This window comes from Podarcis melisellensis (genome assembly GCF_964234715.1).
Source record: "Podarcis melisellensis genome assembly, chromosome: 4".
Taxonomy (NCBI): Eukaryota; Metazoa; Chordata; class Lepidosauria; order Squamata; family Lacertidae; genus Podarcis; species Podarcis melisellensis.
In genome coordinates this window covers 44,609,470-44,626,758 of record NC_138531.1, presented here as the reverse complement: position 1 = coordinate 44,626,758, position 17,289 = coordinate 44,609,470, and the positions used below count along the sequence as shown (strand labels likewise).

At 39.4% G+C, this 17,289-nt stretch overlaps 1 protein-coding gene across 13 annotated transcripts in view; it reads left to right on the top strand.

Moving 5' to 3' along the window:
* DMD (dystrophin) overlaps positions 1-17,289 on the top strand; it is a 1,007,479-nt gene that overhangs the window by 940,929 nt on the left and 49,261 nt on the right. For all 13 annotated transcript variants that reach the window (XM_081908923.1, XM_081908930.1, XM_081908919.1 and 10 more), the window contains 3 exons: positions 8,095-8,169; positions 13,812-14,013; positions 15,390-15,475. In XM_081908923.1, coding sequence (XP_081765049.1) covers positions 8,095-8,169; positions 13,812-14,013; positions 15,390-15,475 — 363 coding nt within the window. The remainder of the gene's footprint in view (positions 1-8,094; positions 8,170-13,811; positions 14,014-15,389; positions 15,476-17,289) is intronic.

Here is a 17,289-nt window from a genome sequence, read left to right as displayed (position 1 = left end):
GCAGAGCCTGTTGCAATGGGGATATATTTAGAATTAAAAAATTTTGAGCCCAGGAATTTGTTTTTGCATACCAGAACTGATTTGGGCTCCCATGCTGTCTGGTACTGCTGGGAGTTGTAGTTCAACAACATACTGAATGCACTGCATTACTATCCCTGGCTTAAGGCACAAAAATGTCAGTATTTGAAGCGAGACAGCTGCAGATAGAAGTTGTTGTATGCACCGTAGTAGCGACATTTTTATATAGGGACAAGTGTTAAAAAGGTGCTGAAACTTGTTGGGCCTAGGAGGTATGTGGTATATGTGGTGTGTGAGAGAGGGAAGTTATAAATAGTATGTAGAGTGTGTATGTGAGAGTGCCCTGTGTTAGGTAACCGACAGCATAATTCTGGCTGCGCGGTGTGTCATGGTATGGCATGGAGATTGGGGCAGCACAGAGGTTGGTGGTGTAAGTTCTAGAAAAAAGCCCTGATCCTAACCATGTCTGTTCAGCAGTAGGTATTATTGAATTCCATGCGGCTTACTTCCATGTCAGTGGAATTTGGATTGCAGCCAACAAATAATAGAGTGGTGGCAGAAAAATACAATCAGAGATTCTGGCAATGGCAGCAGCTATGAATTAGGCGGTGGGTGAACTGGACACCTGAAAGAAACCAGGCAGGTGAAGGTCAGGGTCAGCCTGGAGACCCTAGGACTTATGCTTGTGGAGCAGGACTCCCCCCCCCTCTTCTCGCCCATGCATCTCCTTCCAAATTGTCTCCTGGGGGGTCAGGAGAACCCCCAAAACAGCATGCTGGGAGGTGGAGAGGGGGGTTGTTCTGTCTAGCAAGCTGAAATGCTTGCATGGTGGGTGGGTGTGTCATAGAGCAACTCTGAATTCCACTAAGTGTTTTCAGTATTTGTCTACCTATGTTTCAGTCTCTGTGTTGATCCTATGCTGTATGACATCTCAGAGTTGCTTAAAAATATTTATCCTGCCTATGCATTTACATGCAACATGAGCATGTCTTCACTGTTGTATTTAGCAGGGAAGGTTTTGAGTTGTCTGCCCCTAGTTAGGGTCATAAGTGGGATTTTAAAAATGGAACTGTTCTTCCCAAACTTGGAAGGTAATGCACCTTTTCAAATCAAATTCTGAGTCTTATTTTGAAATCTGTCAAACCCCCAATAGCTCCATTTGGTGTGTGACCCATCAGTAATAGTGGGCAGCATGCCAGAGGAGGGGGAATATAGAGAACCCTACTTTGTCCACAGCTGAAACAGGAAAAAAAGTAACAAGAGTTTAGTGTGGGGACAGGGGAATTTGTTGACTGGAAGACAGAAATTGAGGGACAGTTTAAGTTTGCCCTGTTTTTTTTTTGTTTTAAACCAATATGAATAATTGCTGCAGTTGTAATGCTTGGTGTTTTTTGTGTTTGTTTGTTTTTTTTAAAATCAAATTTGCCTGAAGTTTTTAAGGCAACATTTGGTCTAGAAGCATTTTTAGTACATAATTAATAAATAAATGTGACCTTCTCCAAAACTGCAAGAGAGATCATTCTCTTCATGCTCTCTGCGGGTTATGCTGCTTCCTGATTATTTTTTTTATAATCTGGTTATATATAGATACAGTAATGAATATACTCTTAAGTGATTTTCTTTTCCTACAAGATTTAAACTGCAAAATAACAGAGCACACTTTCATGAACAAAATACAATTCCCTTCCCCCAAAACACAGCTACAAGACAACATTTTTAATCCCAATTCCCAAGCCATGGCTAAAATGTCTGACATCTAAAAGGCATTGCCATCTCTTTTCCTTACATGTTCGAGGGAATGTTGATTGGTTCAAGCATTTCAATAGGACATAAGTCACACTATTATTTATTTCATTATCTTAGTTCAAACTTCCTAGTATTAACACTTAAAGCCAAATAATTTCAATCAAAAAAATTTTTTTTAATCAGTAATCTTAACACATGTGTAAATTATAGTCATTGATCTTAAGCATGGATAAGTTCCACTAAATTGTAAACCATTTTCCAAACTACATCTTAAACTGCACCATAGCTCTGTGGTAATGTCTCAGAAAAATGTGTACTGTTGTGTTTTAATGATATTTTAGCAATATCAACCTCAGCATTTTCAGTTAACGAAAGGGTATGTTTCCTCCAGGTAAACTAGTGTTGTTTTAAATGGTAATTGTAGCAGCTGGATGCAGTCATGAATGTGGACTTATTTGCTACCTCTTTGGATTCTCTCTGAATTCACCAGTGTAAAATAGTAAAGGCAACTCACAGTTCTTAACCTGAAGCATGATGCTTTTTAATTTATATTTCCAGAATCTATTGCTTTATCATCTGTGACTGTAAACCCTATGTGTAAAAAGAAAGTGGGGAGAATAAAGACATAAATAGGTCGCAGTCACTGCAAACAAACATGACACATCTCTTACACGATGTATTTTTGAACTACGTATCAGAAGCTTGTATCAAAAGCTAGAATACATTGGCCATAAACTGGCACAGAGATCAGCTGTGGTAATTGAATGAACAGTTTCTCTTTTAGATCGCTTTCTCTTTGGCATTCAAAATGGTGTCTATATTATTCTTCTATCTGGCTTTCTGGGTCATAGAATCATAGTTGGAAGGTACCACAAGGGTCATCTAGTCCAACCCGCTGCAATGCAGGATTATGTGGATAATAATGTGTTTCTGGATCTAGTGCAATTTATTCAAGAATTCAAATACTAAGCTGGCATCCCATTATAGAATCATAGTTGGAAGGTACCACAAGGGTCATCTAGTCCAACCCGCTGCAATGCAGGATTATGTGGATAATAATGTGTTTCTGGATCTAGTGCAATTTATTCAAGAATTCAAATACTAAGCTGGCATCCCATTATATATCCTACCTCTGGTATGTATGCTTGCCAATTATTTTGTAAGTGGGGAGAAAAGACCACCATTCACTTTTGTATGTTAATACATTTATAAATATATTCATAGTCTAAAATTGTTTTAAAGTTGTGTTTTTGGAATAAACTTTTAAAGAACTAACAAAAAATATTAAAATGAGCAAGAAGAAAGCCTGATAGCATGACGTGCTGTATTTGATAGCAAAACTGTATGTAATAACTAAAAGTAGCTAAAAACATTGAGTTTCATAAAATAACCTCAAAGACAGACAGTTGCTGTTTTCATTTGGAGTTTTTTACCCTGATAATTACACAGTATAGTAATTTAACAGGAGACCCTGAAATCACTGCAGTTGAGTAAGCATTTATTAGTAGAAAGTGTGAGGTGTGCAGCTGAATGCTGCTGCCCTGAACCATGTCTGCACTTACACTGATGCTGGTTTATGAAAACTTAATTTTGACTCCAAACCCGGGATTTCTCAACAGGAATGGCTGATAGAATCCTTACATTATTCATTGTTGCAGCCCTGCATTAACCATAGTTTTTAATTTTGGCACCTACATAATGCTGGAGCATGTAAAGATGACAGGCAAAAACAATGCGCTGAGTGCAATCTGCACCATTGCATCTGAATTGATCGTACTGTTCAACTGTTGAACAGTTGTCCAAAGGTTACCTTTTTGCACTCCTTTGGCCCTCCCATGTTGGAAAAGACAGCTTTTCTAAGGTCCTAGAGCACCTAACTGACAATTTAGTCTTATAAAAGATCAGGTACAGTATATAGATAAAGCATAGCTAGCTGTATTCAGAGAAAGACCATGTTTTCAAGCAGGCTTGAAATCATAGTGTACCACAGTTTGCCAATTTGGACAAAACAGTAAACCAAAAGCAGAAGTGAAAGCTTCCAAACTCCTCATCCTGGCTACATGGAAGGATCAGGTAGAAGAGGAGGTATACCACATTTGTATGACATTTTGAAAATAATATTTATTAAAAGCCAGTGTAATACTAGCCAAATATTTTAAGGAAATGGCATAATAAATGGATTACTGAAGGCCAGTTAAATTCAATTTGACTTTCATCCCAGTGTGGCTATCCTATTGATCCATAAAATGGTCAAAATCGGTTTTATCTGGTTCATTCAGTTTTTACTTGGTTCAGTGGGAATCTGGTCTACTAGCTCTCTATAATGCTATGGACTCTGTATGACCATATTTTTCCATGCTCTAACAACTTTTCAATATATTTGTTATATATTTTTAAAAAATTAAGTCAAGTGTGTTGGATAAGCAGAATTTGGCAGAAGATTCCTTGGACTATCCTAAACATTTTACTTTATAGGCAGCTTAATATGCATCAGGATAGAACATTAGCCATTGATACATCCTGTTCAGCCAGCATTTTCAATTGAGCTTGAACAACTGCTCTTTTCATAAAATCTGGTCAATAGCAAACTGTAATAGTCATGCTGTACATAATAAGAGAGACAAATCTTCCATGCCAACATTTAATATTTATTATTTTATTTTTCTATCAAGCTGAATCACTTATTATATCACCCTTGCTCTGAAGATCAGCATTAAACCACCTTCTTCTTCTTCTTCTTCTTCTTCTTCTTCTTCTTCTTCTTCTTCTTCTTCTTCTTCTTCTTCTTCTTTCTTTAACAACGGTGGGTTGTGGGTGAGTGGCTGGCTATTCAAGCAATTAAGTAAACACCCACTGAACTGCATCTTTTCCTGACCTCATTTTATGTTCATAGAAGCAGGTATGTTGAGTGTGTGGCAGCAGGTTTCCTGTTCACTTATAGTAGAGGTGGGGAACCCTTTTCAGCCTGAGGACTGCATTCCCTCATAGATAGCCTTCCCGGGGGACATTTGAATTGTGGGAAGGGATACATCTAAAACTAGGCAGAGCAGTAGGTGTGACTCTTACCATTGCAGAGTAGGCTGCATTGCAGCAAGGCAAAAATCTGAGATTCTAGGCATACATACACACTTCTCCTCATCCTGCATCCAAGCAATTGTTCATGGCAGCTAAAACAATACACACTTGCCTATTTCTACCTGCAGAACAGGGCCGGCTCTAGGAAGAGCCAAAGTTAAGCATCTGCCTCAGGCAGCAGATGCTGAAGCACAGGGAGTGGCCAGAGCTGTGAGTGCCATGCAGCCTGCCCTGCACCCCTGTGCTAGCCTGCTGCCTTCAAAAGCAGTGGAAGATATAGTTCCTTTACTAGCATTAGAGTAAGATTAAACTACAGTTCAGTTGGCATCTGCACATGCCTTGGGAAAGAGGACCATCTTGTCATTCACCTCTGGCCACAAAATGTCTTGAGCCAGCTCTGCTGCAGAAGGTGCATTTAAATTTCAACACCACAATTAGGAATAGTTATTTTCTCAAGAACTTCACATAGTACACCCATTAAAAACATGTACTAAAAGGCTTCTAGACCAGCAGTGACAGCAGAAGTGTTTTTTAAAATCCGATTTAATGGGGAGCAGGCAAAACTGTATTAAACAAGTATAAATTATAGGCTGGAATTTTGATGATAACAGGGTGTGGATGGTAAAAAATATATGTATGTGAGCAGCACTGATTTCAGAATAAACTCCTGTCTGGAAGCACTCTTTGTTACAAGTGTTTTGAAGAGAGTGACATGATATTATGTTTTATTGGGGTGGTTGGGTTCTGGAGTAGGTTACTGTAGGAGACTGATAATACTGATAATTCCTATATTTAACAATTCTTAAAAGCAGCCTAATTTCAATCATGTGTATGGATCAAGCATACAGCTTCATTGCCACAGCTTCATATGTTGTGAACAAGCCTCAGGCATATATGATGGGTGCCTTTCTGCTGCATAATTCAAGCACTATCAAATTAGCAAATTTACTGGCAACTTATAAAAGAGATCCAAATTGAGAATGTTTGTTAAGAAAAACATTTCATTGAAAAATGTGAGTGGGAGGGAAGTGGACAGAGGTTGAGGGGTTGTTACACTGTAGCTGCATGTAGCAAAGAGCTATGAGCAGTAGCTGCACTGTGGTGGAAAAGGTCTCCAGCAGAGAAAGCAAATGGAGGAAAAGAAAGGGGTGGGGTAGGTGAACGTGGAGCTTGTACATGCTGTAGTATCCATGTAAGGGTATTATTAATCCAGATATGCTAACTAATTGCTGTTTTTGTATAAAGTTTTACTGAGTTTAGCTCTCCTCCTAACATTATCATTTACATTACTTAAAGAGCATTGAAATGCTTTTTTTTCTTTCACCAGATGCTATTTATATGTTAATCCGTATTATCTCACTTCTCTTTCTCATTTGTAACATAGTATTCTTGCTTCTTCCCTCTGTCCTTAATTAAAGCATTTTCTTTTTTTACACATCTGCACAATGAAATTGCAGTCACAGTGCCTTAGCAAAAGAGGTCTTTATTAATTTGCGTTCATGATAGATTTATTGTCTATGGGATTGTTTAAGTACCATAGTTTATTCTAAGCCACATGAAGGTTTGTGAGGCACTTTCTATTATGGTGAGGCAGATCTGGCAGGAAGGAACAATGCCGAAACAATACACTAATGAGCAGCCTATTTAAAATGTCTGTAACAGGAATACAGCAAATACATAATGAAGGCTAGTAGTATTAACAAGATAAGGTATTTTAGCAGACATTCAAAATGAATACTCCGAAAGCTGCAGTCTAGATATTGTGATGCTTGTCTCTTTGACAGCTAAATGGTGATATGAAGTGAGTTTTTTGCTACTTTTTATATTAAAAAAGGTGGGCAGGAGAGTACTGTATCTCTGGGTGATGAACTCTTTCATGGGAGTTTTCTGCACTTCCTAGAATATTTACCAGACATGAGAAACAGAATGGAGGGAAAGTCAGAAGAGACCTATGAAGTGAAAAGAACATTTTTTGTGTGTGTGGTGCTTAATCAGGATTGATATGCAAGGCTTTCTTTGTGAATGCTAATGTCAGGTGTGATGGTGCAACTTCAAAGGCTTTTATTCTTTGCTCTGTCCCCATGAAAAGAAGCAGTGTCCACAAGGCAAGGAGAAACATGCACCAGATCTAGAGGCACATTTTTGTACAGTATACGTTTTGGCACATTCATCCCGGATATGCAAGATGAAGCCGCGTTCAAAAGTGGGCTGTAGCATAGAGGCATGATGGTAACAAAAGCCCACCTGCCTGCATTCCACCCCATGCTGAAGCAGAAGGGGCTCACTGGGTTTATTTCGGAGCTTATATATTTGTTTTGTTGTTTTTAAATGGAAGTAGGATGAATAAATATTTTAATAAAGATGTTGTGGCGCTTCTGTTCTCAACCCATCTTTACTTGGGCGAGATCCCATTCTGTCCCTGTTCATTGTAACTTCAAAGGGGCACCTTAACTGCTCAGTTATTAAATGAAGTGAAATGGTAGGCTTGGGAGGAATCTGATGCGGCAAAGAACAAGCACAAAAGTAGGTGAAAGTGGCGCTGGCGTTGGCTCTTTATAAAGCTGCATTGTTCTTTGGTGCATCACGGGGTTTAGTTCCTACATGCAAACCCTGGCAGAAGTCCCTCCCTCCCTCCCTTTATCTTTTTTCCTCCCTTAAGTCCTTCTCTTTTTCCCTTTTCAAGTACTCTTTACAAAAAGCCTGCCAATCCCAAGCCGAAGGAGGGGAGTGGGGGGTGGGAAAGGAAGATTTCCTAATTCATATCTTTAAAGTAACAACACTTTAGTCCTGCAATAGTACTGTGCATCATTTTGGACATAATCCAACCAAACCAAAAAATATCTTAATGCCATGAATTTCAATAGGAAGAAGTTTAGGAGGTGCTTAAATCTCCCTTGAAATCACTGAAACAGCGCAATCTTATACATGTCCACTGAGAACTGAACCATGTTGAGTTCAGTGGGACTTGCTCTTAGGTGACTAGATATAGGTTTGCAGCCTTAAAGGTACTTAACTTTGGTGGGTTTCTGCCCTTTATGTGTGAAGCATATCACATGAGAGCAGTGTTGTTAATATTAAGGATAGCCTTTTCATGGTTACTGGTTTAATTCCTCACATTTAAAATGAAGAAAATATTTTAAGTTCTTATTTAAAATGAATCTTTAGTTTATCTGTTCACCAAATACTGTGCCATTGCATCAATTATGAAATAATTGATTTTCTCTCATCCCCTTTTTTCTTTCATTCACCTCTTAGCTGACTTGAACAATGTTAGATTCTCAGCATACAGAACTGCTATGAAGCTCCGAAGACTACAGAAAGCTCTCTGTTGTGAGTATTTTACTAAACTTTCCTTTTTTTGTATATGTACTTCAGAAACATATACTTCAAAAATTGTGATGAGATAAGTAGCCTTGAGTCCTGTCAGGGAAAAGGTAGGGTATAAATAAAAATTTAATAATAATACTTCATTGTTAGTTTCCCCCATATTGTTCCCCCACCCCTTATACTGTTCATTTTCAGACTTGTACCCAGAATATGGCTCTAGGAAATACCATTGTTTAAGCAGGAGTTTTGTGAAAGAAATAAAATAAAATAATGCAAGGTGGAATACATGATTCTCCCTCTCCCCAGTGAAATTTCCCCTTAATTTGAATATGTAAACATTTTAAAGGGAAGTTGCACACCATAGTTTCTTTTATTTTTTTCCATTTGAAAATTGTTTTCAGTTTGCTTGTTAAACTTGACAGTTTTGGGTTCTGTTTGGGTATAAATTGAGGATGTGGTTGAAAGCCCTCTGAATCATAGATCTTGCTTCTGGAAATACATATGTTCTAAGAAATGTCTGGTTACTAACATCATTATATGAAAATATGCAAAATGCATACACATAAATACACGGCTTTCAGGAGGAAGACCAGAGACAAAAAAGACTTTAAAATAAACAGAATAACATCATCAGAATGAAATAAAAGCTTCCCCCCTTTCAATTATATGTCTCATATGCAGGGCTTTTTTTCAGCTTTTTCCCGGCACCTCTCAGGTGGGCACCATTGCCATTCTAAGAGGATGAGGGAAGTGTTCATGGTGAGTTCCGGCACCTATTTTTTCTAGAAAAATAGCACTGCATATGAAAGCCAAAATACACAGTAGGAGTAGTAGGAGTAGTAGTAGTAATAATAATAATAATAATAATAATAATAATAATAATAATAATAATACTGAAGAGTTTCTAACTAGACTGTGGGCTTTGAAACTAACTGAAGGTTCGTGATAACTGTTAATGAATGTTGGTATTTCTGTGCTTTCATTGTCACCTAGAGGGTGGTATCCAAAGCTGTCTGTGTGTGAATGGAATGGACTCCCACTTCAGCTTCCCCTCTTCCCTCACAGCGCCCCTGATGTTCCCTCAAAAGGGACTCCAGAGGATTAGGTGACCATCTGGTGCTTGGGGAGCTGCTGTAGGGAAGAGGGGCAGTTGAAGCCCCATTATATGAGTGGAAATCTGTTTGTGCAACATTGATGGCTGCAGTAAGCTTATAAAGCAAAACCTTTTTCTGAATTTTGGTATCTCATATTGTTATGAATCTGTGGCTGTAAGACTAAATTAAGGCTGGGTTGTTAGAACTGAGAAATAGCCAAACTCATGTGTATTTAAGGTGGTCCCAGGTGTGTGTTAGGGTACAGTAAGAGGTGTGGTGGGCCTACAGGTAAGTCTTTTTATTAGCATATGTGAAAGCTAATTAAAGCAGGCAGACATTTTAAGTTGTGACCCTTCCTTTAGGAATTTCACATAAGTTAGGTGCTAATTAAGTCAGACAAGCTTCCCTGAGATGATTGCCTGGTGAGCAGATAAACCATTAGGAAATACAGAGCTCAAAGGGGCTAGGTGTGAAAAGTTTATTCAGGGGATAAGAGTGTAGGGTTTAGAGTGGCAGGGAGGAGTTAAGGAATAGAGTTACTAAGCAGTGGGGTGGAGAAATAGTTGTTTTTAAAAAAGCGCAGGATGCTGATGTCTGTTTTGAACCCAGTGCCTTGGCTATGGGCTCTTGGAATGTAATGCTGCAGATCCCTCTATTGGATTCAGGTTGTATATATGTGTCAATAAACCATGTACTGTATCATAAAGACACCGCAGGCTCTGCTGTGCCTCATTGAAGGGGAACACAGACCTGGTATTCCTGGAATCTTAACACAGCTCAGTGATTGGGATGATGTATAACAATATAACCACTCCATTAACATGGAAGGGGCTATGCAAAAGCAACAGTTTTACATAGGTGTAAAAATAAAATGTTATAGCATTAACTGAGGCAGTTCTGAATGCAGTATGTTTCACTGGCAAGTGTAAATATGTACTGGTGGTATGCTGTGGCACATCATATATAAATTATTGTTAAAAAGTAAGTCTCTGAAAATGTAAAGCTGTACAAATTACTTGGTTTATTTAAGATGGATATGTGTGTGTTTCATATCACTCCTCCTTCAAGCAGTTGTAAGAACTTTACAGCATAATTTGTCTTCACTTGCATGTTTAATTAGGGCCAAGTCAGGTTTTTACCATTCCCGATGTTCTTATTAAACATGCATTGCCACCTCTGCTAAATACCTAAGCCTCTTGTTCATGCCTGCTTCAAAGGGAGTTGTTTGATATGGCTGGCTAACAATGTTAGTTCTCCAAGGAATTATTCTGAAGTAAGAAGCACAAAGCTAGGGTTGCCATATTTTGAAGAGCAAAAAAAGAGGACACATTTGCCAACTTCTACTTTTAACTACTTTTAGTACTTTCAACTCTCATTTTAAATACAGTGGTGCCTCGCAAGACGAAATTAATTCGTTCCGCAAGTCTCTTCGTCTTGCGAGTTTTTCGTCTTGCGATGCACGGTTTTCCATAGGAATGCATTGAAAATCAATTAATGCGTTCCTATGGAAACCGCCTTCCCCCGACCTCTTCTGGCGGGCGGCATTTTAAAATCGCCCGGGACAGCGGAGGACTTCTCCACTGTCCGGGGCGATTTAAAAGCCCCTGGGAAGGCAGGCAGGGGGGACAAAGGCTTTCCCGCCCGGCCGCCCGGCTTCGGGACATCGAAGCCGGGCGGCTGGGGGAGGCGTTCCTGCCCCACCGCCCGGCATCGGGACGATGCCCCGAAGCCGGGCGGCTGGGGGAGGCGTTCCTGCCCCGCCGCCGGGCTTCGGGACATCGTTCCGATGCCGGGCGGCGGGGGAGGCTTTCCCGCCCGGCCGCCTGGCTTCGGGACATCGTTCCGATGCCGGGCGGCGGGGGGAGGCGTTCCTGCCCCACCGCCCGGCATCGGGACGATGCCCCGAAGCCGGGCGGCGGGGGGAGGCTTCAAAAGCCGTCCGGGGTTTTTTAAATCGCCCCGGACAGTCCCGGGGCGATTTAAAAGCCCCCGGTTAGGCAGGCAGGGGGGGCAAAAGTCTTTGCCCCCCCCTGCCTGCCTTCAAAAGCCGTCCGGGATAGCGGGAAGCGCTTCCCTGCTATCCCGGACCGCTTTTAAAATGCTGGCGGTGGGGAGCAAAGCCTTTCGCCCCCGCCGGCCTTCCTGGACCTCTTCTGAAGTCCGGAGGGGGGGAAAAGGCTTTGCTCCCCACCGCCAGCATTTAAAAAAAGGTCCCCGAGATTTCCCTATGGGCTTTCGTCTTGCGATGCAAGCCCATAGGGAAAATCGTCTAGCGAAGCGTCGCAAAAACCGAAAAACCCTTTCGTCTTGCGGGTTTTTCGTCTTGCGAGGCATTCGTCTTGCGGGGCACCACTGTACCCCTATTATATGTAGGCTATAGAAGCTGTGATATATTGCTAGTAGCAGTGTTCTTAACTTTCAACAACAAATAACCCAACTTCACTGCTGTTAATGAATTTCCAGTAGCATAATTGTTTTAATCTTGAATTGTTGATATAGGGAAAGGAAGAAAGATACAACATTCCTTAGAAAGTTAGAAGTATTAATTAAAATGAATACTTGTTTACTTGAAGAGATTATGGCTGCAATCCTATACACACCATGGAATAAGCCCCATTGAACTCATTGGGGCTTACTGTTACATGGACATGTAGAGGATTGCACTGCAAGACTGTAGTTTTATTTGCACTTACTTGGAAGTAAGACCTATTAAACTCACTGGGAATTAGAAGTAAGCATGCATAAAATACTGCTGCTATTTATATTTAAATTAATTAAAGCCACCAGACTACTAATTGCTCTGGTCTAGGCACCAAATAAAAACGTTAAAAAATAAATAAATTCCAGTTTCTGTTCTGTATCAAAAAGTTTTGGGTGGGAATATATAACTGCATGATAACATTAAATGAAATTTGGACAACTTGTCAAATGGGTTTTAGGGATGTTACCACAATATTTTTTTTTTAATTAAACATATTGTATCCAGCCTTTTCCAGTAGAGCTCAAGGCAGTTAATAGCAATAAAATTTAAATCATCATAACTTTAATTTAGAATTAGATATCTATGATGGGTTGTGGTTAGAGTAAACCCATTAAAACCACTTTAAGTTAATCATGTTCGCAGAGTATGACAATACATTAAGCCCACAATTTACACTGGGTTCTATTCTAGGGATCATGCCTAAAGCCAAAATCACATATAATCACACCCATTCGGTTCAGTGGAGGGTGAGATTACCAAAGTCATTTTCCCTGGAACCCTGACCCTTTTGATATTTTTGCCACACACGTAAAGCTGAATGCACACAAGTTAATTGTGCATTAGTTACAGTCTTACTGTACATTATTTATAAGATAATGAGTTGGATCCAGACTTAGGCTGCCGTTCTCCCAGCCCAGCCGGGCCTCAAAGAGTGGAGGGGACCACGGCATCTATAGCCCTGCCATGTATGGTTGCCAGGACAGACCGATTGCTAGACCTGGTTCAGCAACTGGATATAAATCAGGCCTAATGCTATCACACAACTGAAGCAGGGCTGGCTCTGCCCCACATCCTTCCTGCCTCTGGAAAGCTCTATTTATGGTTTTTGTGCTGGCCTGGTGAGGGGATTCTCCACTTCTGCATGTCCACACATGTGGTGGGCAGAAGGGGAAAGTCCACAACAGAAGGCAGAGCTCCATAGTGGCATCACTCCAAAGGCAACGGCAGCAGGAGGCAAACAGAGGCTGACAAGAAACCTCTGCCCAATCCATATGCTCTTGCCCCAATCTGACACAAAGGGGATTTGGATTGCTCAGCCAGTCATACTACTGCAATCCTGAAGTCTGCACACCCCATAGCAAGTCTGCCCCCCATAGCAATAGCCTCGGTATGGAGGGGGGCGGGTTGGGAGGGAAGTGCAAGAGATTACAATAATCTATCATTGTTAGTTATTCAGTAATTCTCTGAAGAAAAATTTATTTTCACACTACTGCTTAGTAGATATGCTAGTGGTGTTTCATGCAAGTTAAAAACAAAAATAAAAAACCATTAACCACTTTCAAGGCACTGTCATTTATTGGCATGGAAAACTTTTCTGAAAGAGAATAACCTCTGTTTATTTGTAGGTGCATATACAATTAGGCTGCCACCCATTCCTTGAGGAGTTCACTTAATTATCATTTATTCATTCTCTCAGAAGAGCTGAACACTCAGCCTTAAGCTCGATGTTAAAAAGTATTTTACTGCATTTCCAATTTGGCGAATAAATTTGTATTAAAGGATCTTTGCCTGATCCCAGGGGATGAAGCTGATAAACAGACTGTTGCTGGACAAGAAACATTTTTTAGACAAGTAACATGTTATGCCATTGAACTAGAACTAGATCATACCTATATAGAGAAAATCCATTAGTGACGGAATGATACTAAAAATGAAATATGAAAGCTACATTTTAAAGCTAATACACTAGTGGTTAAGTCCAACACACATAGCTAGATAATTAATTTGTCTCAATTGTCACAGATTAAGGCTGCTTCTTATTAGGACTGTTGTTTTTCTTCCTTGTACAGTGGATCTCCTGAGTCTGTCTGCTGCATGTGATGCCTTGGACCAGCACAACCTCAAACAGAATGACCAGTCAATGGATATACTTCAGATCATCAACTGCTTGACTACCATTTATGATCGACTCGAACAAGAGCACAATAACCTAGTCAACGTCCCTCTCTGCGTGGACATGTGCCTCAACTGGCTTTTGAATGTTTATGACACGTATGTGCGGGTAGACTTCAGTGACACTTGCTTATAATGAACTTTTGTCCTTGCTAGAAAAATGAATGGCTCAGAGCTGGCAAGCTGGTGATCAGAGTGCAAGTTTAATACAAGCTAATAGCTTAAAGGCTATTCAGCAAATACTTTGGTTAGTTTTGGAGCCCTGTGCAGTTCTGTTATGAAATGTGAAACTGGGAAATGACAGATTTAAATAGAATGTCCTATATAATTGGGGTCAGCTTCTGTCTCATTTGTTAAATCATCTAGTAGGCCCTTCAGGGTGTTTGTTTGTTTTTGGTCTGGTATATGCTTTCAGCCCCACTCCGCAGAGGATTTACCATGGCATGGTTAAAATTGTCTTTTTTCATGAGACGCCACATCACATAAAAAGCTGTTTTATGGGCAAATAAAATATTGTCAGTTCATTTCAAAGAACACAAATAACTGGTTTTAGTTTAATTAAAGGAAAATCTTCAGTTAAGGAAATGGTTTACAGCATTGGAATTCTTCCAGATCCCAACAATTTTTCATCAAGTTTTAATTAAGAGAACCATGGACTGCTAAATTTTGTATTAGGAACTGCTGGTATCTCCAGCAGTATCCTCTGGAGCTACAATTTTTCTTCCTTTCCAAAGTCTGCCCCAGTTCTAGTTTTGTTGTAATGTTATGATAGTCTATCTCAATTTCATTGTGTTTTGTTTAATCTGTAGGTGCAAAGAGGATGTCTATTAGTTGCTAAAACCATTACTTTATAGAATTCAGTTGATGTAATGGTTTATTTCTACCAAATATAAATGTAATTTTGTATTTCAGCACAATATGTCTTTTATGACAGGGGGCAACACAACTCGCAAGTATTATAAAAACACTTTTTGTGATTTGTTTGTTTCCCGCCCATCACCCTAAGGTCCAACAGCAGGTTACAGTGTTAAAGCACAATTCTAAAACAACTTCTAACCATAAAAATAATAAAATAAAATAAAATTATAGAATATTTAAGTAGGCATTTAAGAAGTTACTATGCATTTTCATATTAAAAACAATGACATACCCATGGGATAGGATTTCTAAGACTTAAAAGACTGCTGAAGACTGCTGTTCAGCATACATGAGTGAACTGTGTGGCATATGGAGAAACAAAAGAAGTCATAATTCTGAAATGTAAGTTTGAGAAGCTTTGTTTATCTAATAATAGCTACCCTTTTGCAGAGTTATAATCTATTTGTTTTGTAGGGCTTTTCCATTCCTTTTGAGTTTTTTCTTAACTTCTAAGATGTTCACTTATGCATTTAGAAGTAGCAAATATAAATTGCATGTATAATTCACATATTTGACTGTATTAATTTTCTCCTTTTCCTGTGATTTAATTTCAATAGGGGTCGAACAGGAAGGATCCGTGTCCTCTCTTTTAAAACTGGTGTTATTTCCCTCTGTAAAGCACATTTGGAAGATAAATACAGATGTAAGTCAAGTCACTGTTTACTACAGAAATGCAGCATTTAGAAGCAGCAAATACTTGTTTGTCAGCTCCTTGCATATTCTAAACATTCCCCTTTATTTTTCAATTTTTAAGCAAACAGGTATTTCCAAGGGGTGATACTCAACTAAGTTTTGCCCAGAGCAGGCATTTAAACTAACAGACTTAGCTTCATCACATTCATTAATTTCAGTGGATCTACTATGAGTAAAACTTAACTGAATACCACCCAAGGTGTTACGCTTTTTCTACTGCATTATATTTTCTATGAAAATTGATTGTAGTTACTTGGGAGCCATCCATTAAATCCTCCACCTGAAATAATTCTTGGAGAACAGACTCAAAAATCTAATTGGCACAAGGAAGCAGTTGTGTGGTTCAATGAAGTCCCACTGTGCTGTTTTACGTGCCCCAACTTTCAGGAAGGACAGTCTGCAAAGGAGACTGACAGGAGCATCCACTGAGTGGAGTTGTACTCACATGACATAGCAACCAGCAGAAGTCCCCCAGGAATGATCTCCAGGGAGTTGGGAAAACCTCCAGAGCAGCATGAGAGGTAGCACATGAGGAAGGGGAAATTGCTGAAAATTGCCTCTCCTTCTGCTGGTGGGAGTGTCATGTGAGTGGCTTATGTTATTCCAAAAATTACATTGTTGAGTGAAATCAGGGCATGTAAGGTATATTCCATCCTCCTAAATTTTGGAATCTACCATTCTGCTTAAATACTTTGTCTTAGAAAAGTGTCCTAACACTTAGGATAATAAGATAGAATAAGAAAATGTTTATTGAGACTGACTTGATCTGTCCTTCAAAAGAAACGGGAGTGAGATTTCTCAGAAGATCTCACTAGTTCAGGAATGGGAAAGCTTTGGCCCTCCAGATGTTTGATGGACTACAATTCCCATCAGTCCCAGCAAGGATGATCAATGGTAATGACCGATGGAAGTTGTAGTACTACAATATCGTAGATAAATAGGTACCCCTGCAACGGGAAGGTAAAAGGCGTTTCCGTGCACTCTGGTTTCCATCACGTGTCCCGTTGCACTAGAAGCGGTTTAGTCATGCTGGCCACATGACCCGGAAAGCCGTCTGTGGACAAACGCCAACTCCCTCGGCCAGAAACCAAGATGAGGGCTGCACCCCATAGTCGCCTTTGACTTGACTTAACCATCAGGGGTCCTTTACCTTTACCTTTGTACTTATTATCACACGCCAATTATTATTTGCATTCTGTTTCCTTGTGGTATTCTTATCATTCTGAAAAGTTGAGCAACACATGATAATCAATTCTCCTGCCAAGATATTCTCTACAACTATGATGGGAATGGAAAGTGCCCCTTTATGATGTAAACTAAGATCAGACTTGGCTAGGAAATAGTGTCTTAAATAGAAGCAAAATAAAATCAGGTGTTAAAACTGTACTAGTAAATTTCTATACAAGACTAAAGCTTTTGTATAATTGTGCCCTTAGTACAGAATGAAATATTAATGACTCTGCAGGAATATAAGCATATTATTTTCACTTGCTGAAATCTGTTTTTAATGCTTTGAAAAATAAAACAAGATTTATTCAGGTCATGTATTGGTAATGGGTAGTGCCAAATAAATATTTCAGTTGATCATAATCTCATTTTTTTAACTATTACAAACTTTAACATACCTTCAGATATGTACTATATAACTCATTTGCAGTAAATTAAATTTACATGTAGTACAATTCCTGGTATTAACATTTCATGTGGGCAACATGGTTCTGTAACACAGAACTCTTTTTCTTTCTTCCAAATATATTATTGGAT